The sequence below is a fragment of the Panthera leo genome, chromosome B2 (assembly GCF_018350215.1).
Source record: "Panthera leo isolate Ple1 chromosome B2, P.leo_Ple1_pat1.1, whole genome shotgun sequence".
Classification (NCBI taxonomy): domain Eukaryota; kingdom Metazoa; phylum Chordata; class Mammalia; order Carnivora; family Felidae; genus Panthera; species Panthera leo.
Window position 1 is genome coordinate 23342702 of NC_056683.1, and position 24575 is coordinate 23367276.

Below are 24575 nucleotides of genomic sequence, written 5' to 3' on the forward strand. Positions count from 1 at the left end.
AATATTATCACTGGGGACAGGAGGAGTAGGGAGAAATGTTTCTATATTTTGCAAAAGGTGATATAAGATCAAAAGAAAAAAAGGCTCAGGAAAGTTGGTCTACGTATTCTAAGAATATGGTACTTAAAAAGGCAATTAGGGGCAACTGGGTGGCTCAGTTGGTTGAGCGTCTGACTTCGGCTCAGGGCATGATCTCACAGTCTGTGAGTTTGAGCCCTGCATCAGGCTCTGTGCTGACAGCTCAGAGCCTGGAGCCTGCTTTGGATTCTCTGTCTCCTTCTCTCTCTGCCCCTCCCCCACTTGTGCTCTGTCTCTCTCTATCAAAAATAAATAAATGTAAAAAAAAAAACTTTTTAAATAAATAAAAAGTATGCAACTAAAGTGCACAGCAAAATATCAGCAAGTATACAGAAAGAACACAAATACATTTCATAACAGAATAAGGTGCTTTTGTTTGTTAAGTACTTCATACAAACTGTTAGTAGCTTTCTAGATTAAAGGATATCACAGTTACTGAGGCCAGGCTATAAATATAGCAGCAGCTGAAGAAATGATAAGCACTCAAAACACAGGAGAAAGCATTTCCTACACCAAGAATGATGTTCTCTGAGTTGGCCACCCTTCTTCCAGACCTACCCACAGTCACAAACAAGAAGTTCTTTGGTAAACATACAGAACCCAGATGACCAATTCTCGACTGAAGACAACCATATGGACTGAAGAACATTTTCACAATTCAACCCGTTAAACTGTGCCGTTGGCTTCAGTGGTCAAGTGTGTGATTCATATGCCACGAGAGGCGGCCACAGTTTCTAGATCGTTGGAACAGACACGTCTGGGGAGGTCATGCAGGTGAGGGTGGGGAAGCCCATGCAGATGTTTGTTATGAACCAAAGAAACAGCCCACAGGAGCATGTGCTCTGCACATCCAGGTCAGCAGATGCCTCAACAATAATCTAGTATTTGCTAATTGTCACAAAAGGATCTAGAAAAAAGCTGGAACTTGGTAGAGAAAGCAATGATTTGTGTATGCTGCAGCAGGTTTTTCCTGTGACAGTTTGCCCATTGCCTGGATGGACAGTGGCTCACCTCGCCTCTGAGAACAAATAAAATTGTTGCTTTTCAATCTTTCTGCAGCCCTTCTTTGTACTTCAGAGAACCATTCATGAAAATTGCTTCTCATGTTGAGATCCCATTTGAGTAGTGAGATAGATACTCTGGCTCTTGCTCAAGGGCAAAGTTTTAAGTCCAAAGACCCAGAAGGAGAACTTGCAGAAATGAATCTGACTGTGCTCTTTACCTCGGGGGACCACAGACACCACAATGGTGACAGCAATCTTGCCGTCTTGAAATTTGACCACACAATCGTTGACACCAATAAAGCTGGAAATTGCACTTGTTGGTGTCTTTCTGAACCGATTGGTCTCAGACTCAACACACCTGTGCTGACCATTGTGGCCATGTCGATCATTAAACATTCTGGCTGCTTCTCCCAGAGAAGTTGAGTTTCTTTTTTTTTTTTTTTTTTTTTTTTTTTTTTATTTTTTTTTTTTTATTTTTTAATATATGAAATTTACTGTCAAATTGGTTTCCATACAACACCCAGTGCTCATCCCAAAAGGTGCCCTCCTCAATACCCATCACCCACCCTGACCTCCCTCCCACCCCCCATCAACCCTCAGTTTATTCTCAGTTTTTAACAGTCTCTTATGCTTTGGCTCTCTCCCACTCTAACCTCTTTTTTTTTTTTTTTTCCTTCCCCTCCCCCATGGGTTTCTGTTATGTTTCTCAGGATCCACATAAGAGTGAAACCATATGGTATCTGTCTTTCTCTGTATGGCTTATTTCACTTAGCATCACACTCTCCAGTTCCATCCATGTTGCTACAAAAGGCCATATTTCATTTTTTCTCATTGCCACGTAGTATTCCATTGTGTATATAAACCACAATTTCTTTATCCATTCATCAGTTGATGGACATTTAGGCTCTTTCCATAATTTGGCTATTGTTGAGAGTGCCGCTATAAACATTGGGGTACAGGTGCCCCTATGCATCAGTACTCCTGTATCCCTTGGATAAATTCCTAGCAGTGCTATTGCTGGGTCATAGGGTAGGTCTATTTTTAATTTTCTGAGGAACCTCCACACTGCTTTCCAGAGCGGCTGCACCAATTTGCATTCCCACCAACAGTGCAAGAGGGTTCCTGTTTCTCCACATCCTCTCCAGCATCTATAGTCTCCTGATTTCTTCATTTTGGCCACTCTTACTGGCGTGAGGTGGTATCTGAGTGTGGTTTTGATTTGTATTTCCCTGATAAGGAGCGACGTTGAACATCTTTTCATGTGCCTGTTGGCCATCCGGATGTCTTCTTTAGAGAAGTGTCTATTCATGTTTTCTGCCCATTTCTTCACTGGGTTATTTGTTTTTCGGGTGTGGAGTTTGATGAGCTCTTTATAGATTTTGGATACTAGCCCTTTGTCCGATGTGTCATTTGCAAATATCTTTTCCCATTCCGTTGGTTGCCTTTTAGTTTTGTTGGTTGTTTCCTTTGCTGTGCAGAAGCTTTTTATCTTCATAAGGTCCCAGTAATTCACTTTTGCTTTTAATTCCCTTGCCTTTGGGGATGTGCCGAGTAAGAGATTGCTACGGCTGAGGTCAGAGAGGTCTTTTCCTGCTTTCTCCTCTAAGGTTTTGATGGTTTCCTGTCTCACATTCAGGTCCTTTATCCATTTTGAGTTTATTTTTGTGAATGGTGTGAGAAAGTGGTCTAGTTTCAACCTTCTGCATGTTGCTGTCCAGTTCTCCCAGCACCATTTGTTAAAGAGACTGTCTTTTTTCCATTGGATGTTCTTTCCTGCTTTGTCAAAGATGAGTTGGCCATACGTTTGTGGGTCTAGTTCTGGGGTTTCTATTCTATTCCATTGGTCTATGTGTCTGTTTTTATGCCAATACCATGCTGTCTTGATGATGACAGCTTTGTAGTAGAAGCTAAAGTCTGGGATTGTGATGCCTCCTGCTTTGGTCTTCTTCTTCAAAATTACTTTGGCTATTCGGGGCCTTTTGTGGTTCCATATGAATTTTAGGATTGCTTGTTCTAGTTTCGAGAAGAATGCTGGTGCAATTTTGATTGGGATTGCATTGAATGTGTAGATAGCTTTGGGTAGTATTGACATTTTGACAATATTTATTCTTCCAATCCATGAGCAGGGAATGTCTTTCCATTTCTTTATATCTTCTTCAACTACCTGCATAAGCTTTCTATAGTTTTCAGCATACAGATCTTTTACATCTTTGGTTAGATTTATTCCTAGGTATTTTATGCTTCTTGGTGCAATTGTGAATGGGATCAGTTTCTTCATTTGTCTTTCTGTTGCTTCATTGTTAGTGTATAAGAATGCAACTGATTTCTGCACATTGATTTTGTATCCTGCAACTTTGCTGAATTCATGTATCAGTTCTAGCAGACTTTTGGTGGAGTCTATCGGATTTTCCATGTATAATATCATGTCATCTGCAAAAAGCGAAAGCTTGACTTCATCTTTGCCAATTTTGATGCCTTTGATTTCCTTTTGTTGTCTGATTGCTGATGCTAGAACTTCCAGCACTATATTAAACAGGAGCGGTGACAGTGGGCATCCCTGTCGTGTTCCTGATCTCAGGGAAAAAGCTCTCAGTTTTTCCCCGTTGAGGATGATGTTAGCTGTGGGCTTTTCATAAATGGCCTTTATGATCTTTAAGTATGTTCCTTCTATCCCGACTTTCTCAAGGGTTTTTATTAAGAAAGGGTGCTGGATTTTGTCAAAGGCCTTTTCTGCATCGATTGACAGGATCATATGGTTCTTCTCTTTTTTTTTGTTAATGTGATGTATCACGTTGATCGATTTGCGAATGTTGAACCAGCCCTGCATCCCAGGAATGAATCCCACTTGATCATGGTGAATAATTCTTTTTATATGCTGTTGAATTCGATTTGCTAGTATCTTATTAAGAATTTTTGCATCCATATTCATCAGGGATATTGGCCTGTAGTTCTCTTTTTTTACTGGGTCTCTGTCTGGTTTAGGAATCAAAGTAATACTGGCTTCATAGAATGAGTCTGGAAGTTTTCCTTCCCTTTCTATTTCTTGGAATAGCTTGAGAAGGATAGGTATTATCTCTGCTTTAAATGTCTGGTAGAACTCCCCTGGGAAGCCATCTGGTCCTGGACTCTTATTTGTTGGGAGATTTTTGATAACCGATTCAATTTCTTCGCTGGTTATGGGTCTGTTCAAGCTTTCTATTTCCTCCTGATTGAGTTTTGGAAGAGTGTGGGTGTTTAGAAATTTGTCCATTTCTTCCAGGTTGTCCAATTTGCTGGCATATAATTTTTCATAGTATTCCCTGATAATTGTTTGTATCTCTGAGGGATTGGTTGTAATCATTCCATTTTCATTCATGATTTTATCTATTTGGGTCATCTCCCTTTTCTTTTTGAGAAGCCTGGCTAGAGGTTTGTCAATTTTGTTTATTTTTTCAAAAAACCAACTCTTGGTTTCGTTGATCTGCTCTACAGTTTTTTTAGATTCTATATTGTTTATTTCTGCTCTGATCTTTATGATTTCTCTTCTTCTGCTGGGTTTAGGCTGCCTTTGCTGTTCTGCTTCTATTTCCTTTAGGTGTGCTGTTAGATTTTGTATTTGGGATTTTTCTTGTTTCTTGAGATAGGCCTGGATTGCAATGTATTTTCCTCTCAGGACTGCCTTCGCTGCATCCCAAAGCGTTTGGATTGTTGTATTTTCATTTTCGTTTGTTTCCATATATGTTTTAATTTCTTCTCTAATTGCCTGGTTGACCCACTCATTCGTTAGTAGGGTGTTCTTTAACCTCCATGCTTTTGGAGGTTTTCCAGACTTTTTCCTGTGGTTGATTTCAAGCTTCATAGCATTGTGGTCTGAAAGTATGCATGGTATAATTTCAATTCTTGTAAACTTATGAAGGGCTGTTTTGTGACCCAGTATATGATCTATCTTGGAGAATGTTCCATGTGCACTCGAGAAGAAAGTATATTCTGTTGCTTTGGGATGCAGAGTTCTAAATATATCTGTCAAGTCCATCTGATCCAATGTATCATTCAGGGCCCTTGTTTCTTTATTGACTGTGTGTCTAGATGATCTATCCATTCCTGTAAGTGGGGTGTTAAAGTCCCCTGCAATGACCACATTCTTATCAATAAGGTTGCTTATGTTTATGAGTAATTGTTTTATATATCTGGGGGCTCGGGTATTTGGCGCATAGACATTTATAATAGTTAGCTCTTCCTGGTGGATAGACCCTGTGATTATTATATAATGCCCTTCTTCATCTCTTGTTACAGCCTTTAATTTAAAGTCTAGTTTGTCTGATATAAGTATGGCTACTCCAGCTTTCTTTTGGCTTCCAGGAGCATGATAGATAGTTCTCCATCCCCTCACTCTCAATCTAAAGGTGTCCTCAGATCTAAAATGAGTCTCTTGTAGACAGCGAATAGATGGGTCTTGTTTTTTTATCCATTCTGATACCCTATGTCTTTTAGTTGGCGCATTTAATCCATTTACATTCAGTGTTATTATAGAAAGATACGGGTTTAGAGTCATTGTGATGTCTGTATGTTTTATGCTTGTAGTGATGTCTCTGGTACTTTGTCTCACAGGATCCCCCTTAGGATCTCTTGTAGGGCTGGTTTCGTGGTGACAAATTCCTTCAGTTTTTGTTTGTTTGGGAAGACCTTTATCTCTCCTTCTATTCTAAATGACAGACTTGCTGGATAAAGGATTCTCGGCTGCATATTTTTTCTGTTTAGCACACTGTAGATATCGTGCCAAGCCTTTCTGGCCTGCCAAGTTTCAAAGGAGAGATCAGTCACGAGTCTTATAGGTCTCCCTTTATATGTGAGGGCACGTTTATCCCTTGCTGCTTTCAGAATTTTCTCTTTATCCTTGTATTTTGCCAGTTTCACTATGATATGTCGTGCAGAAGATCGATTCAAGTTACGTCTGAAGGGAGTTCTCTGTGCCTCTTGGATTTCAATGCCTTTTTCCTTCCCCAGTTCAGGGAAGTTCTCAGCTATAATTTGTTCAAGTACCCCTTCAGCACCCTTCCCTCTCTCTTCCTCCTCTGGGATACCAATTATGCGTATATTATTTTTTTTTAGTGTATCACTTAGTTCTCTAATTTTCCCCTCATACTCCTGGATTTTTTTATCTCTCTTTCTTTCAGCTTCCTCTTTCTCCATAACTTTATCTTCTAGTTCACCTATTCTCTCCTCTGCCTCTTCAAGCCGAGCCATCGTGGATTCCATTTTGTTTTGCAATTCGTTTAAAGCGTTTTTCAACTCCTCGTGACTGTTCCTTAGTCCCTCGATCTTTGTGGCAAGAGATTCTCTGCTGTCCTGTATACTGTTTTCAAGCCCAGCGATTAATTTTATGACTATTATTCTAAATTCACTTTCTGTTATATTATTTAAATCCTTTTTGATCAGTTCATTAGCTGTTGTTATTTCCTGGAGATTCTTCTGAGGGGAATTCTTCCGTTTGGTCATTTTGGAGAGTCCCTGGCGTGGTGAGGACCTGCAGTGCACTTCCCCTGTGCTGTGGTGTATAACTGGAGTTAGTGGGCGGGGCCGCAGTCCGACCCGATGTCTGCCCCCAGCCCACTGCTGGGGCCACAGTCAGACTGGTGTGTGCCTTCTCTTCCCCTCTCCTAGGGGCGGGATTCACTGTGGGGTGGCGTGTCCCGTCTGGGCTACTTGCACACTGCCAGGCTTGTGTTGCTGGGGATCTGGCGTATTAGCTGGGGTGGGTAGGCAAGGTGCACGGGGGCTGGAGGGGCAGGCTTAGCTTGCTTCTCCTTAGGTGATCCACTTCAGGGGGAGCCCTGTGGCAGCGGGAGGGAGTCAGATCCGCTGCCGGAGGTTTGGCTCCGCAGAAGCAGAGTTGGGTGTTTGCGCGGAGCGAGCAAGTTCCCTGGCAGGAACTGGTTCCCTTTGGGATTTTGGCTGGGGGATGGGCGGGGGAGATGGCGCTGGTGAGCGCCTTTGTTCCCCGCCAAGCTGAGCTCTGCCGTCCGGGGGCTCAGCAGCTCTCCCTCCCTTTGTCCTCCAGCCTTCCCGCTTTCCGAGCAGAGCTGTTAACTTATGACCTCCCAGACGCTAAGTCGCGCTTGCTGTCGGAACACAGTCCGTCCGGCCCCTCCGCTTTTGCCAGCCAGACTCGGGGGCTCTGCTTGGCCGGCGAGCCGCCCCTCCGCCCCGGCTCCCTCCCGCCAGTCCGTGGAGCGCGCACCGCCTCGCCGCCCTTCCTACCCTCTTCCGTGGGCCTCTGGTCTGCGCTTGACTCCGGAGACTCCCTTCTGCTAATCCTCTGGCGGTTTTCTGGGTTCTTTAGGCAGGTGTAGGTGGAATCTAAGTGATCGGCAGGACTCGCTGTGAGCCCCGCGTCCTCCTACGCCGCCATCTTCCCGAAGTCCGAGAAGTTGAGTTTCTGGGGATCAGGAGGCCCAGCAGGAAGACAGCTTCCTACTCCAGTGATAACTGTTCTTAGAATGTTCAATGGTACTAAACCCTTTTTTTTCACCATCCCCAAAGTTACTTTATTTACTTTGTCTGAGACTATCACTTAAATGGCTGTCAATTAAATATCGCTAAAACATTCTGATAGAACTTCCCATCAGTTACCAAGTGACTTCATGTGACTTCATCTGTCTTGAACACAGAGACAGTTTAATAACAATATAATTGGTTTGGTTTTTAAATTTTTTTTTAACGTTTTTATTTATTTTTGAGACAGAGAGAGACAGAGCATGAACGGGGGAGGGTCAGAGAGAGGGAGACACAGAATCTGAAACAGGCTCCAGGCTCCGAGCTGTCAGCACAGAGCCCGACTCGGGGCTCGAACTCACTGACCGCGAGATCATGACCTGAGCTGAAGTCGGCCGCTCAACCGACTGAGACACCCAGGCGCCCCTAATTGGTTTGGTTTTTAAAGGAATATTTAACTTAGGTACATCTATGTGAAATACACAGCACACATAGGATATAGGATCAAGGAATACAATGTTAATGCCACGTGTCTTGTCAAGATTTGCCATGTTTACTCTCCCACTCATGCTTCAAACATGTAACATATTTAGGACTAATTTGCCAAATTTTAGCATGTATTTTAACTTTAAAAGCACATCTTGGGGCGCCTGGGTGGTTCGATGGGTTGAGCATCCAACTCTTGATTTCAGCTCAGGTCATAATCCCAGAATCATGGTATTGAGTCCTGCATTGGGTTCTGCACTGAGCATGGAACCTGCTTAAGATTCTCTCTCTCTCACTGCTCCTCTCCTTAGCTTGCATTCTGTCTCTCTAATCTAAAAATACTTTAAAATTTGAAAAAAAAGTTGTTAATGTTTATTTATTTTTGAGAGAGAGAGAGAGACAGAGCATGAGCAGGAGAGGGGCAGACACACACACACACACACACACACACACACACACACACAATCCAAAGTAGGGTCCAGGCTCTGAGGTGTCAACACAGAGCCTGACTCGGGGCTTGAAGTCACCAACTGCAAGATCATTACCTGAACTGAAGTTGGATGCTGAACCAACTGAGCCACCCAGATGACCCTTTTAAAAATGTTTTTCAATTAAAAAAAATTTTTTTTAATAAAAGCACATCTTTGTGGGACTCTGTAAATAGAAGCTTGTTCAAAGGGGGGAAATGATATATCAGTAACTCAGATTGTAAAAAAATAAAACAATTCTTTAAAAAAAAAATTGGAAGACAGGGGCACCTGGATGGCTCAGTCAGTTAAGCATCTGACTTCAGCTCAGGTCATGATCTCATGGTTCGTGAGTTCGAGCCCCTCATCAAGCTCTCTATGGTCAGCACAGAGCCTGCTTCAGATTCTCTGTCCCCCCCCCCCCTCTACCTCTCCCCAGTATGCACTTTCTCTCTTTCACAAAAATAAACAAACAAACAAAAAAGCATTGGAAGACAGGAATACTGAGCAATAGGAGGAATGAGGATGGTGGAAACAAACCAGCCACGGGGGCCAGACAGTCTGAGCGCCAAGGATGCCACCTGTACAAAGGGCTGTGCCTCCAACTGGGCCGCTGACTTTGCAATGTTGCCTAAGTCCCCTCAACTTGGGCCTTGGCTCCTTCTGGGCAATGTGGGATAGTCAGATCCCAGGACCCCTAACAACATTTTTAGCTGTAAAAGCTTGCAATTCCAGTTAAATTTAAAGGAAGGAAATAAACCATCCTAGAGACCCTCTGAATGTTCACTTTTGAAATAATTAGCAGGATATCTTCAGGACTAGTCCTCCAAGGTGGATGGAGGTTTGGTGCTATTTGGTGGGCCATAGTTTTTAGCCCAGCCTGTGGGCCATGAGAATGTGAATTTGGGGTTAAACTGGGCAGTGAAGCCAGTTGGGCTCTCTGCAAAGGCACGGAGAAGTCCTGGAGGCAGTCCTGGCCCCTCAGAATCCAACCCGGCCTCCAGTCCAGTGTCTGACCAAACAAGTGGGTTTCCAGTTTTTTTCTGAAATGAAAACTTTCTTGAGGATGCCCAGCTGGCTCAGAGCCTACTTTAATACATACATACATACATACATACATACATACATACATACATACCTTTTCTCCCTGGCTTCTGGCTTTTGAGATTGCTAAAGGAAAATTGGACACAGCTGAAAAAGAAAGAGGCCATCCTTCTCTTGCTTACCCAGCAATAACTTTTGCTTTGCATGTTTTCCCAACAGGCATGTGGTTAAAAACCAAAACTCTGAATATACTCAAGCAAGAATGAGCGCTTTGGGGTAGAGGCAGGTTGTGGGCCAACATGAGCCAGGGGTTCCTGCCCCTGAGAATTGTTTGAGGACCCCCGCTAAACACATGTAGAACAACTAGAAAATGACGGAATGCTGAGACTGGCTATGAGAGCAAGAGAACAGTATGGACCAGAGGGAACTCCAGGGTCCCAGGGCTTGAATAAGCCTCAGAGTGGGAGTGCAGTGTCAGGACAGGGAAGAGGTGGGGCATTCTCACAGGAGCACTGCACGAGGCAGGCACACTGAGTCCACACTGGATAAGGGAGCAAATCTTGGTTCCTTACGGGCTTAGGAATGAGAAAGGCAGGCCCACAAGGTTGCCCCAACCTGTAGACCAACCAGAAAGCTCCTCATTCTTCCCTCTTCCAGCTCTGCCTCTTCCTGGCAGTGAGATCCCAGGTAAGTAGCTTCTCTAAACTTGATTCCCTGTCTATGAAATGGGTCTAACTGCCTACCTACCTTACAGGGTAGGGTTACTGTAAGGACTGTAAATGCATCCTGCACATAAAATTCTTCTACCGTATTTGATCTAGAATAAGCAAGCAATAACTGTAAGGTGCTTTATCATTCATTTAGAAACTATATCAGACACATTAGGAGATGCAGAAATGAACCAGATGTGGATTCTTCCCTTTACTATCCTTAACGACAGCAAATTTAGCACTGTACTCAAGACAGGTAAATAGCTTTACAAAGTCTAAGATGATAAGTTACCTGAGAGGGTCCAGGTAAAGTAGGGCTACAAGCGAGGAGGGAGGTAAGATACAAAAAGAGGGAGAGATTATTTCTACCTGAACTGTAAATTCTAGGCTAAGGAGTCTGAGTTTTATTTGTTGGGAAAGGAGGCCCTTAAGCAGGAGAATGGTGGAAAACAGCAGATTAACTTCATAGTGACAGTGACACAGAGGATGCCCCTGAGGGGAGACAGCCAGGAAATTGTTGCAGTAACTTAGATGCAAGCATTTCTAAAGCCGGGCTGGGGTTGGCAGTGGTGTGGATTGGATGTAGAGGCAAGAACGAATCCAGAAGGTATTTGCAAATGACAGATTTGGTGAGAGACTGGATATGTAAAATAAAGTGATGCAGAGATAACTTGAATGCTTGCTCCTAAAAAACTGGTAAGGCAGGGTTGCCTCTCACTGAAATAAAATACAGGGCAACGATACATCTCCCTGAAGGCAAACACACATCCATATACATATACCTCACTGCGCTGCTGTATGTCCACAGTTCACATTGCTGGGTGTTTTATTCGCAGTAGAGACACTTCAGGCTATCTTCCCGTCTCCTGAGACCCCAACAGGAGTCAGGAGCTCTTGACAACCATTTTGCATCATAATCTTACCCCACCAGGAGTGAGAGTTCTATTTCTTTCTGGGCTATTTGCTGGAGCTCACGAGGAACAGGCTTGGGAGGCACACCTTCCATCTGTCATGCAGACAGAAGATGGGTTATCTAGTCTGCAGGAAAGACGAATGGAACAGGAAGGAGCAGAGCTGAAGCAGAGAGAGTCCCTCCTGAGTCTGGTAGCTCCAGACCCCGCAGAGGCCTGGCTGACTTTGGATTCCACATGGTAGCCCCGTATCCACCAAACCAACTCCCCTGTTCGCTCAAGCTGGCTTGAGTTAGTTTCTGTAACCTGCAGTTTGGAACCTTGACTAACACTGTGTTCTACTGACATATGGGGCCATGTTGAGGACTACACGAAGTTTACATTTTTCAACAGATAACGTCCCCAATGAAAAGGAGACCTAGTCCCCATTACAGTCCCCCAGAAGAAGTAGGAAGAAGAGGGATGTTGACCTCTTGTCCCAATATTAAGAGGTCTAAATGTCTTACACTGCAACCATAGTAAGGAAGGAACCCAAGAAAAAACTCCTTTCTTTCCTATGGATGAACTCCAGACATGTTTTCTTCTCTGTATTAATTGAAACCATATATGGGTAAGAGCAACGGATCTCGGCCACACTGTCCTGGATTCAAATCCAAGCTCAGGCTCTTACTCACTGGCACATTGCTCAACCTCTCTGAGACTCAGTTTCTTTAGCTATAAAATGGGAGCAATATGTCTCTCACAGAGTCATGTTGGAGTCACTAAGGGGGCCTGGTGGGCACCTGTCTTCCCAGCCCAAGTTTTGTACACTTACGAAATATGAAAAATGAAGGTTGGTGGAAACAGAATGACTTTATCATTGGTGCAGGCTACAGTGAACAACACCGCTAAGTGTGTGAGTCAAAATCAGTCCATACTCCCAAGGAGACCCTTCACGCCAGGGAAGTGTGAGTCTACTGAGTTGTGGCACCACCCAGGTTGTGGCCTCCCCTGGTGTGAGAGGAGACTCACCCTCAGAAGCTGGGACAGGAGCTCAAAATGTGAATCAATGGCTGCAGCCTACCCAGCAAGTCCCTGTGGGCAGCAGGGAAGAGCAGGGCAAGAGCCCACCGGTGAGGGAGAAAACCCTCTCAGTGGCCAGGAGTGGAGAAATGGTGTTTCCCCACCTCAGCCCCCCACTGATAGTTGTCAGGATTGAGTGAAATAATCCTGGCAAGTGGCATCCCATCCCATGGGTATCTAACCCAATCAAAATCAGCTGTTATCTTCAGCAAGAAGAGACATAACTGACAAGTTAGGACACCACTGACAACTTCTGCCCACAGCTGCTTTCGATGGATGCATGTGTCGGGGAGATGTGGGATGGGTTGTGTACATCTGTGACTCTCTCATGTGTTCTGCTCACCCTGCTTCAGACAGGACGTGAAGATCTCTGTGTGCCGGCCAGGACTTCAATATGTATAGTTTCTAGGTGTTACTGCTACAAGCAATGCGGCTATAAACTCTTGTACATGCTCTTGGTGCCCATGTGTATACACTTTAGTACCTCTGTGGAATTTCTAGCCGGGGAGGTATGTATGTGTTCAGCTCTAGCAGATGCTGCCAAACAGGTTTACAATGTGACACTCCCATTTCTGGGATGTCTAGACATATATGAGTGTGAGAACAGGGGGAATGAAAAGGGGCTGAGAAGCAGCTCTCTGCTGTGGGAGGCAACAGCCTTTGTCCAAAGCCCCCCACGCTCTGCCATGAGGAAGGCTGGCCTAAGGGGAACAGAGGCAGAGACACAAGGTCTACCAGCCACCCCACTACCAGAGATTCTCACACTACCAACACTGGGGATTCTGAGGGCCAGATTTTTTGAGAAAAACATTTTCTCATGTGTGTGGAGCTGGCTGGGGTTTGTAAAAGAAAGGTCGATGGGAGTGTGAGTGCACAGATGTGCCAGTCCACATAATGGCCCAAGTGTCCCGAATCCAAGCTCCCTGAAAGTCGCGTCCCCTGTATGTCTTCATCCCCACGTATCCCAATGCCATGACTGTGCCCCCACCTGGGAAGAGCTCCATTGACCTGTGCTGAAAGAATGAATAGATTTCTGATGAGCTGACTGAGGGAAGGGTCCACCACAGAGGGTATAAAAAGAATTAGACATGGGGCACCTGGCTGGCTCAGTGGGCAGAGCATGTGACTCTTTTTTATAGATTTTTTTAAAGTTATTTATTTATTTATTTATTTATTTATTTGTTTGTTTATTTATTTATTTATTTTGAGAGAGAGAACAGGGGAGACAGCGAGAATCCCAAGCAGGCTCCAAACTGTCAGCACAGAGCCTGATGAGGGGCTTAAATTCACAAACCATGAGATCGTGACCTGAGCTTAAGTCAGAAGCTTAACCAACTAAGCCACCCAGGCGCCCTACAGCATGCAATCTCAGGGTTGTGAGTTTCAGCCCCACATTGGGCGTGGAATCCACTTTAAAAAAGAAAAAGAGAATTAGACAGAGTCTTCCACTTGTGGAATCTGCAACACCTTTAAAAGAGAACAAAGAGTTAAAAGTGGATACCTGGAGGACTGTGTGGCAGACAAGGAGAATCCCTCCCAGTAGGAACTGACAAGGTGCAGCCGGGAGGGAAAGGGGATGAATCAGAAGAGGGCAGTCACAAAATCAAAACATGTCCCAAAGAATGGGTTTTCAACAATATCACACAGTAGTCAGCAAACAGGAAGCCCCTCAAAAGTAGCTTCTTAAGATAGGGCGGACAATCTTTGAAGAAGCTATTGCAAGGAATTCAGAAGATAGAAGTCAGATGAATGTGTGTACATGTATATATTATGTTATAACAACATGTATACACAATATACCACCCATTATGTGAACAAGAGGAAACAAATGGCATGTTTTCTGCCCACGTAACAAGAACAGTTTGGTTAGCACATTGGCGGCCACCATAATTTGTCCCCCAAGTTGGAAGTTTCATTTATTCTTCCTACACTCAGAGGAAGATAGACAACATTTATTCTCAGAACGAAATCAGTAGAAACCACCTTGCAGAGACCAGAAGGAAAACAGAAAGATATTTAGAACCAACTGTCTGCTTGGTACTTTATAAGTAATTTCCCTTTGTGCTCATAACAATCTAATTAGGCGGGAATGACTGCCCCCATTGTGCAAGTGTGAAAACTCACACTCAGGTTAAGGGTCCTGTTTGAAAGCACACAGATAGCCAGGGCTGAGCTGGGGTCAACAGCAGGCCTGGCTCACCTGGAGCCCAAGTGTCTTCCCCACGTCACGCCTCTAATCCTGGCAGCTAAGTGTATTTCACCAGCACAGCACCAGACAACGCTTTATACATTTCTCAATGGAAGGTATTTTTTCTTAATTTAATTTTATTATTATTATTATTATGAATTTTTATTTGGAAATGGTTTAAAACTCGCAAGAAATTGCAGGAATAGCAGAGAGAATTCTTGTGTGTCTTTCACACACCTTCCCCTGACGATAATATCATCCATAACTATAGTACCTGGTCAAAACCAGGAAGTCGATGTTGGTACAAGACTATTTATTATCAGGGTTTTTCAATGAATCCTCACTGAGGACTTAGGCCAGACAATTACTTGTGGCCGAACGCTGTCCTGTGCTTTGTAGGATGTTTGCAGCACCCCTGGCCATTTGCACCTCCCTCCCCAGTTGTGACCACCAAAAATATTTCCGGATGCAGAAATAGCCTTTAAAGTACCAAATTGCTGGGATGCCTGGGTGGTTCAGCCGGTTTAGTGTCAGGCTCTTGATTTTGGCTCAGGTAATGAGATTGAGCCCCACGTTGGGCCTGACACTGAGCATAGTGCCTGCTTGAGAGTCTCTCTCTTTCTCTAAAAAATAAAAAGATAAAGTTCCAAATTGCTTTATATTCTTTATTCAAAATACAACTTCGGGTTCAGCATCTCTCAGACATAACACATGTAGAAAAACAACCACAACAAAGTTTTTGTTTTTGTTTTTAATCCTCGGGATTTAAAAGACATTTTCAAACCACAAAAATATAATTATCCTTTAAAAAATCAAGGAGAAATAGGAAGGCTGCATTTTGATTACAGTAGTTCTCTGTTTAAATAAACACCAACAAAAATCACATTCACAGAAATCTGTTACTCATCCCAAACATTCCTGGGCACATTTCTCAAGCAAATCTTAAAACACAGATTGATAAGGTTATTTTCTCTCACATTATTAGAGAGAACTGTTAAAACATTCTAATGTGATCACATAAAAATCTACTGTCTGAAATAGTGACCCATTCTTGCTGCTGCTGGCTGGCTGATAAAGGAGCATTTGGCCCCATCTTGTTTCAGCTGAGGAGGGCAGACACTGTGCCGATGAAAGTTGATGGTCATTTCTGCTCCAGCTCTGAGAACCACCCTCTACTTCCTTGGGCAAGTCAGAGCCCTCCACAGGTAGTATCCCTAGAAAGCTCAGGGATTCCAGACACACACCTAGTGAAGCTATGTTGCATTTTAGACTCTGGAAAAATGACTTGGGTGTCAGAACCTGCCATTGCTTCTTATGCTTATGCCTACAGAGAGTGTTGCTGAATCATTCTGGAAACCCTTGGCTATATAACATGTTTATCTGGATAGTGAACCAACTGGATGTAGCAGGTAGCAGAATCAACAGCAAAGGCTCAAAAAGCTACGCCTTCCACCTCCCAGCAGCCATCAGCACACTTCTGCTCAGGCTAGAGCCTGTGGGGGATGGGACCAGACAAGCCTCGGCCCAGGCCTGAGGCCCAAAACAGGAGTTTCATCCCCCTTCCACCTTCTCACGGCTTTACTCAGTGATAGGTAGCACAGGGGCAGCCCTTACCCCTTAGCCTCAGAACTCAATGCCTTTACAACCCATTTTTTTAATTTTTATTTATTTTCGAGATACCATGCGCTTGCAAGTGGAGGGGCAGTGAGAGGGGGACAGAAGACTCCATGCTGACAGCTGCGAGCCTGATGCAGGGCTTGAACTCACTAACCTCCAGATCGTGACCTGAGCTGAAGCTGGACGCTCAACCCGATGAGCCACCCGGCGCTCCCTTTACAACCCATTTTGAAGGTGTTGTTTCCTCCGCCGGAACAACTAACCTTTCAGAGCATTCATTTTCAATGACTTTATGGTGAATAGCAAAGTCCAAAATAATGCAGGATCTAAAGACAGAAGTGACCTCTAGTTCAGATTTGGGGAAATGGGGAATGAAGGGTTTACTAAGTTACTTTCTGTTATTTGCAAAAGAACATGTTATGTATTTCATTGTTAAACACTTGTTTGCCATTTATTTCCACAATTATCCATTTTATAGATATCGCAGGGACCTTCAAAACTCAATTCAATGTATAGATTTATGATCCTAAAACAATAGACCTCACTAATCTTGGTGTCTGCACTTATTTGTGAAATGGGTTACACAATGGCTTTGGGGTTTTCTGACTGCAAAATGTAACATCACAAGCAACATGCCTGAAATCTGGACATAAAAACACAATTGCTCCTTAACCAGAGGCCCCTTAACCAGACAGGAGTATGCAAATGGACTATTTAAAGGAGTTCTGAACACAAACTCACCTTTCTTTTTAAATAATGTAAAATTAGGAAAAAAAAAAAAAAACCTTATCCTCTCCAAGAAATTGTAACCTCTTTCACTACCCCAGAACAGCCTCCTAAAAGCAAGGGTGTTTTACCCAAAGACTTCGAGGGAGGAGATGTAGCAATACATCCTCTAGAGAGCACTGCGAGGTGTCCCCACTAAAGGCTATTCGTTTCCCGTGACCATCAATTTCTCATCTGCTGGAGTGGATGCTTCCTCAACATAACACGTGCATAGCTATTTGCAGAAAAGCCATCTGCGCGATGTGCTCATGAATTTTTCAACTTGGAGATTAAATATTTCAGGCTTAGTTCACAAAAATCTACCTGTTTTCCATCTTCATTCAATTCAGATTTTCAGACAGAATTTCCCATTTCAGGATGCATTAGGATGCTGTTGACTCTCCTTGGGAAATGACCTCAGGTAACAAGTTTCAAAGGACCTGAACGCTGCCAACTATAAGAACAGGATGATGAGTAAATACAATCATGGAGAAATTAGACTGGTCTAAATGTAAGTTAGTCTAAAATATCTTTGCTTTGCCAGAGATGTTTGTAGATACGTACATTTCCCGGTTGAACTGGCTCTGAACTCATGACTTAAATAGACTTTTTACTCTTCTATTAGACTCACTGGCAAATCTCACCAGCGCATCTTAAACGTAAACCCTTGATCTTCGCCAACTCAACAATCGATATTCAGCTGAAATGTGACTCTGTTCTCTCCTTGCCAATATTTGTCCCCTCAGAGGCGGCCAAGGTCAAAGAACTAGACTCCACAAAACGCAAATACAAAGCCTACCCAAAAGATTCAAAAAAGTTTAAATCCTAATGAGTCTAAAGTTAAAATATTTAACACTCCAACAACCAGCCCTTGGAGGATTAAAGGACCATTTAGGGCTGCTTTCCGGTAGTCTCCCCAATCCTCTACAGGGAGTCCAGAGAGGAACATGAAAACACAGCAGGTCACCTAGTGAAATGTGTCTATTACGGAGTCGGAGTCGGGAAGAGAGAGCTGGGTCAGCCCCTCCCAGCGGGCCTCGGGCACTCACCTGCTGATCTGCAGGATGGGCCAGGACTGCTCTGGAGAAGGAAAGCAGGGGTCACCAGGCTGAGCCCAGGCTGTCAGGATCCACCCTAGTCCAAGCCCTTTGCCCTTGTGTGGCTACCACGAGCACATTCCCGATATCTGGAAGACTATCCTTGCCCCGGCATTGTGGGAATTGGCTGCACAAAGGCTGTACTGCAAACAGCTCCCTGTTTGTCAGGATTTGCTTATTAAGTTGCCACACGTCACAGTGCTGTCTTTAACCCACAAACCTGTGCTCCACTGCCTAAATCAAAAATACACATTTGATTCAGTTCCATGATGCCACAAAAAAGGAAAGCATCCCATTTCCTCTCGAAGGCTGTTCTTTGCAGTCCTGACAAAGCACATGAGACACAAATCACAATACTCCAAGTGGCTCCAAGCCACACGCTCTTAAGAAACACGACTGAGTCAGGAAATGAAAAAACTTGGCATACTCAAATATGCGCACCTGCTGTGCTAGATAGCAGCAAGATGGGGAACTCGCGAAACAATGTATAGTCCAACACTACAACTCCAAAAATGAAATGAGCAGAAGGCTCAGCTTTGCTGCGAGTGAGCAGACTCACGAACCACAGCATCACCAGGGAAGCCCTCAGCCCGGGTCAGGGAGGAAAGGCACAGCAGGTGAGGGCATGGTCAGGTGGAAAGCCCACTGAGCACCCAACCGGACAAAGTTCCCCTGGCCCTGCAGCTAAGGTTGGTGGATGACAACTGCTCCACCCCCACGTGCTATAGGAAGGCTGCTGGAGCTGTGGCCCTGCTGCCTATGAAGAGAGGCATGTCAGCATCCCCCAGAGCTTGCTGGGTTTCCAGGATCCTAATCCAGTACTTCACTGAAGCAGGATCCTTGTCTCCCTGAGGGAAGTCTTGGAACGTCCTGATCACCCTGCTTCATAAACCTGGGGATTGTAAGGGGAAACTCTGTTCCATACAGACTGCTACATTTTCCAGCCACTGCTTCTGAGACCTCAGATAAGGACACACACTTCATTCAACATTTCCTGACCCAGTGATCCATGGACCCACTTGCCCATAAAGAAGATGCTGGAATCTCTCTGGTAAAATTCAGCATCATTAAGTGAGCTGAGCAGAACTGAGTTTTGATCATTAGAGCTAATAGATACTTCAGCTATTACATTTCAGCATTTCAACTAGAATGACAGCCTCCCCCCTCACTCCCTTACTCAAGGTAAATATTCCTGAAAAAAAACCCCACAAGTGAATTGTTGGAATTTTGCTTTGGGGGATGAGCATGTGAATTTTCATTCCACTCTGGAAATATACTCTCAAACACTTCCTTGGTCTGGCCAGTATCGCCCCTTCTTTTGAAACTACCTCTTCAAAAACAAAACCTATTTAACTTCCTTATGTTTCTTTACAAAATGTTTGTTATCAGTCTATAATGAAAAGTTGGCACTTTATAAAATTGACATTTAGAAGATTGCTTAATACTTAATGTATGAAGGGCCATAACCATGTACAGAAAGACTGGGCTGTTCCAAATCTTTTACAAAATTCTGAACCTTAGAAAAACTATTCTCCAGGATTTGTGAGACAGCAAAGCTAGATTTCCTCACCTGAAAGCCAGGTTTGACTTTCATTATATTATGAAATAAGTACTTTTAAGATTCATTGCTTGAATTCCAAAATATACTTTTGAAAGTCAATAATTTTTTTAAATAAAAAATTTGCTCTTCATACCTCTTTAAAATCCATTTCTTACTTTATTCCATATTTGAAGGGTTACCCTTTTGAAGAATACCAGACAAGGGGATCTCTATTTTGATCATGTTATTGGGCTCCTAATTTCATCCTTGTTTAATTTTAAATAATCCCAAGCAACCCAAAAATAATGCATAATTATCATATGAATTGGCATTTCAAACTGTGCTATAGGCCATATACACTAGCAATATGTTTCAACTAAAATGTATTCATAAACACATAAGAAAAATACAAAATATATTTATCTAAGTGTTCTTATGCAATAATGTATTTTTTAAAAAGAAGTGGCATACAGAACTCAGTATGGGGCGTTGCATGAAAAAGCTTGATAATTTTTGTATTTAGTAACAGAAAAATGATGCAATTGTTAAAATTGTAAAAAATTGTAAAAATGCAATTGTTAAAATTGCTTATTTCTATGGTTATAAAACTTTTTATAAGTGTATGTGAATTAAGTATTCATTGTTTCATAGACATGACTATTTTTTAGTCTGCTTTACTCCAAGCATAAATTATAATGAACTTCGGATGGCTTTCCGCTAATAATTATTTGAAACTTTTCCCCATGATCAATTACCTTTGGCAACCACTGCTATAGTCAAAAGGAATGTCTCCAAAGCAGAGGTTAAATTAAATATTTCCATGGCTTAAGACATCTCATTTTGAGGCATGGAAGTATCTGGCAGTTTCTGTAACTTGATGTCAGTTCAGATAGATGCTATATTTCAGTCGTACTGATTTATTATTATTTCTTATATGAAAGAGGACAAGTAGATTCTCCCCCTTGCACAGTAATAATGGTACATTTGGTGTCTTAGTGTTTATTGTAACCAAGATTACTGAAAATAATGTGAACAGTTTTACCTCTACCCACAAGAGGTTCATTTCAAGTGGCAAGCCTTACTGAAAGTTTAGCTACTTTATTAAGTGTAACTCTCAGCATCTACTGTTAAAAAATACTACTTTTCTAGACCCAGATAAAAGACCACTTAGTAAATATTTTATCTTTTGCCATATAGCCTTTGTTGTATCTACTCAACTTTACTTAGCAGGAAAGCAGTCACAGATTATATGTAAATGAATGTGCATGGCTGTGTTCCAGTAAAACCTCATTTATGGAAACTGAATGTAAATTTCATATAATGCTCATGTGTCACAAAACAGTATTCTTCTTTTGAGTTTTTCCAATTGTTTACAAATGTAAAAGCATTCTCAGCTCTCAGGCCCTACGAGAACAGGCTTCAGGCTGAATTAGGCCCATGGGCTGTGGTATGCCTACCCTGGTTCCTATACAGCAATGGTAGAAACCATCCTTCTTAAAGATTACCATTACAAAATGAACTGACTGTACTCATCATGTGCTGGAAAATAATGAAAACGAAAGAAAGACAAATTCCCAAGGGGTAACCAAGGTGTGGTTAAAAATCAGGTCCTCAGCCAGGATACTTACCTGCCCTGCTCATACATAGCCACTTTATCTTGGCATCCACAGCATCAGCAGCTGAGTGACGAAGGCCAGTGTGCACAGCACCCATCTGGTTCTGACAACATGTACCTGCTGGGCATGCTTCATCTCCTATCAGGTCATCACTACCCATTGTGGCTCTGACTAAAGACAGAAAGACACCTGTCCATTCCACACACACACACACACACACACACACACACACACACACACCCTCCAATCACCCAACCACTGGAAAGTCCAGCTTCTCTGGCTGCTAAAGGCCCAGAGAAGTCTAGCAGCTATTATGTGCTCCGCCTATACAAGGGGGTTGAGGGCTGGTGACTGCAGCTTACACAGGTCGACGGGATTACTCTAATGTATCAATTGACCAACCACCTCATTTTGGCAGGGGACAGAACCCTCCTACAAAACATTTCAAAGAACATTTTTGCCCAGAATAGGAAATCTGGGCCTTTCCACATCAGAGAGCAAGGATTGGAGGAAAGAAACTTGAAAATACTGTTAACTATTTGAGGAAGATCACCTGTCAAGACCTCCCAAACTCCCCAGGAGCTGAAATATAAAGTACAGCGTAAAAGAGTGTGCAAGTTGCCTTTACTTTTTTAAAGAACATGCGTACACATAGGCCCAAGTAAGTAATGTCCAGTCTGTGCAAACATCTCCCAGATCCCAGTTAAGAGAAAAGGACGGCCCAGCCCAGGCCCCACCCGGTTTTCTCAGAGAAACAGGCCCCTGTGCGAAGGCTCCCCTTCACGCCCAGGGTCCAGTGCATTCTCCTGGCATGATGTGGCAGGATGCCTGTCCTTTCCCTGAGACTCAGGCATCTCCAACAAGCAGCAACGGCGAAAACACTTTTGTCTATAGTTTTAAACAAATCCCAAGGTCTTACAATTAGGCACAAGGGTCAGGAGACTTTTTCTTGGAGGAAACTATGGCTCAGAGTCTTGAGAATTTCTTCCCATTCTGACGCAGAGCGAGAATCCCAGAAGCAGCGGAGGAAGGCCTAAGCGAGGAGACAACGGGCGAGGAGTTACGGTGCTCACAAGGCTCACTCGCCGGATCCGTCCTGGTGAAAAGTTTGCCGTGAACGGCTCCCTCCTTTCCTTCCCCGAGGTACGGGGCTCAGCAAATCGCCCCCGCAGGTCACCCGGGTGCTCTGGGGAGGCGCGCGGCCTGGAGCCCGGCCTTGGGCTCAGAGCGCGTCGGAAGGGCGCACATAGCGCAGCGTGTAGTTGGCCCCCGAGTTATTGTCCCAGTACTCGCCCTGGGCACAGCGGTAGCACACAGCGAAGTGGACCGCGGCGCCCGGTTCGTCCGCGTCTTCCCCCTCCTGGGGCTGCAGGCCGGGGGGCAGGCACAGCGAGAAGTGGAAACGCTCGGCGCCTGGCTCCTCCTCGGCGTCCCCGGGCCCCCCCGACGGCGCCTCAGGTGGCTGTGGCTCCGCCGGCGGCTCGGGCTGCAGCTCGGCCGGCACGTCTAGGAAGGAGCGCCACTCGGTGAAGGTGTAGCGCACCGCCACGGTTCTCGGCCCGGGGCAGCCCAGCACCCGGCCGGAGCCCGTCACCTCCGCTCCCGAGGGCGCCGAGCACTGCACGCGCTCCAAGCACACGCGCTGCCGCCGCAGTCTCTCGGCGGCGGCGCTGGGCCCGGGAAGCTCGAAAAGAGGCCGAAGCCGGGGAGGCGGCGCAGAGAGGGCCGCGGTCGCGGCCGCCGCGGCCAGCAGGCCGGGGAGCTGCTCCAGGTCTTGGGCGCGCATGGGGAAGCTGCGCAGGCGGGAGAGCACGGCGGGCGGCACCTGTGGCTCCTCCGCCTCGCTGAAGTGCTTCACGCTGGCCAGGCTTAGCCCCAGCGCGTCCGCGAACTGCACTCGCTTCTTGCACTTGGCGCAGCAGCTGCCGGGACCGTGCGGCAAGCCCTCGGCCCCCTCGCCGCCCTCCGGGCCGAGCCCCAGGCCAAGCTGCTGGCGCTGGCGCAGCAGCTTGGCCGCCTGCAAGATCGGGTCCGCGGGCAGGGAAAAGGAACGCGGGAGGCGGCGGCGGCATTCCAGCAGCTCCTCCGGCTCCTGGGAGGCGGCCTCTTCCTCCGCGGACAAGGGGTCAGCGTCGGGGCTCGGGGCTTCCGACGCGCCGCCGCCGTCGCCCCCCGGAGTGGGCAGCCCCTCGGCTGGCGGGGGCTCTCCAAAGAGCGCAGGTCCCTGTTTCTCCAAACTTAGCGCCCCCTGGGGCTCCATGACGCTGTCTGGCCCCGGGACTGTCCGTATCGCTTCTCCCTGGAGACTTAACACCTTGGGTCGTTGCAAGGGCGCGCAGAGCCCGCCCCTGGCTGGAGCTGAGAAGACAGTCCCACTGCGTAGCCCCGGGTTTTAGTGGCGGAGACCCGGCGCGAAGTGGGAGGAGGATGCCGGCGTGGGGCCGGCTCTGGGGATTGAACCTGCCAGCGGCGGGGGAGGGCCCGGGGCGGGGAGGCGCAGGCCGTGGGAACACCGGGAAGCTGGGCGGCGCGGGCCGGAGCGAGCGGGCGAGCTTCCCGAAGGCTGAGGTAGAAGGTGGAGACGGCTCTCTGGAAGTTGGGGGCTCCCTTTTCCCTCCCGCCCACCCCGGCGGGGCCCGCGTCGGTCCTGCCTCCGGAGCTCCTCGGGTGAACTGGCGCTCAGCTTTCGTGGACTCGGGCGCGAACTGCCTTCCTCCGGCGCGTCAAGTTGCCCCAGGTCTGGACGGGTCCGCCCTCTGGAGGGTCGCAAAGCCGTCTCCTCCCGGGTGTCTCGGAGGCCGGGGAAGTCCCCGGGGGCAGGCGCGCAATTAGGGAAGCTCGCCTGCGGGCAAGCGGACCGAGAGCGCCGAGCGCCTCCCTCGCTTTCTTTTCCTTCCTTCCCAAACTTCGGGGCTCCCGGGCTTCAGTCCCGCTCTCCCGCCGGCGCGCTGGCCTCGGCGCTCCCGCAGTGGCGGCGCCCGGGGGCTGGGGCCGAGTCCGGGGCGGGGACGCGGCTCTGCGCCGAGAGCTGCCGGAGGCCATTAGCTCGGGGCCCGGGAGCACGTCCCCGCTCCTCCCCCTGTCCCGCCCGCCGCGCTCCGGGGCCCTGAGGACCGGGGCCCCGCGGGACCGTCGCCGCGCGCACTGCCTCTCCCCGAGGCCCCGAGGGGCCTCGGCGTGCGCTAGGGCTGCGAAGCGGCCGACCTGCGGCTCTACCGGTGGAACGTGGAACCTGGGCACTGGGGAGACCTTCGGTAGTGAGTTTTTGTTGTTGGTTTTGTCTGTTTTTAAGGCTAACTTTACCTTGATCAAAGTCAGTGTCTCGCAAACATCAGCGCGCGTCGGCGTCACCTGGAGGGGTTGTGAAAACATTCCTGCGCCACCCTGGAGTTTCTGATTGAGTGTTGCTGAAAGTATTTCCAACAAGGTCATGCCGATGCTGGGCTCCAGGGACCGCATTTTGGGGACCTGCGTATAAACCTGTGTGGACGTGTGGAGTTACTTGTGTAAAAAGCTAGG

The 24575-nt window shown here is 46.0% G+C and overlaps 1 protein-coding gene across 1 annotated transcript; it reads right to left on the reverse strand.

Annotated features, from left to right (window-relative positions):
- Nucleotides 1–21667: 21667 nt before the first annotated feature.
- On the reverse strand, nucleotides 21668–23565 carry PPP1R3G (protein phosphatase 1 regulatory subunit 3G). The gene has a single exon (XM_042937243.1). It carries the CDS (start codon nucleotides 23314–23316, stop codon nucleotides 22279–22281), a length of 1038 nt encoding a protein of 345 aa, XP_042793177.1. The 5' UTR covers nucleotides 23317–23565; the 3' UTR covers nucleotides 21668–22278.
- Between the last annotated feature and the right edge of the window lie 1010 nt (nucleotides 23566–24575).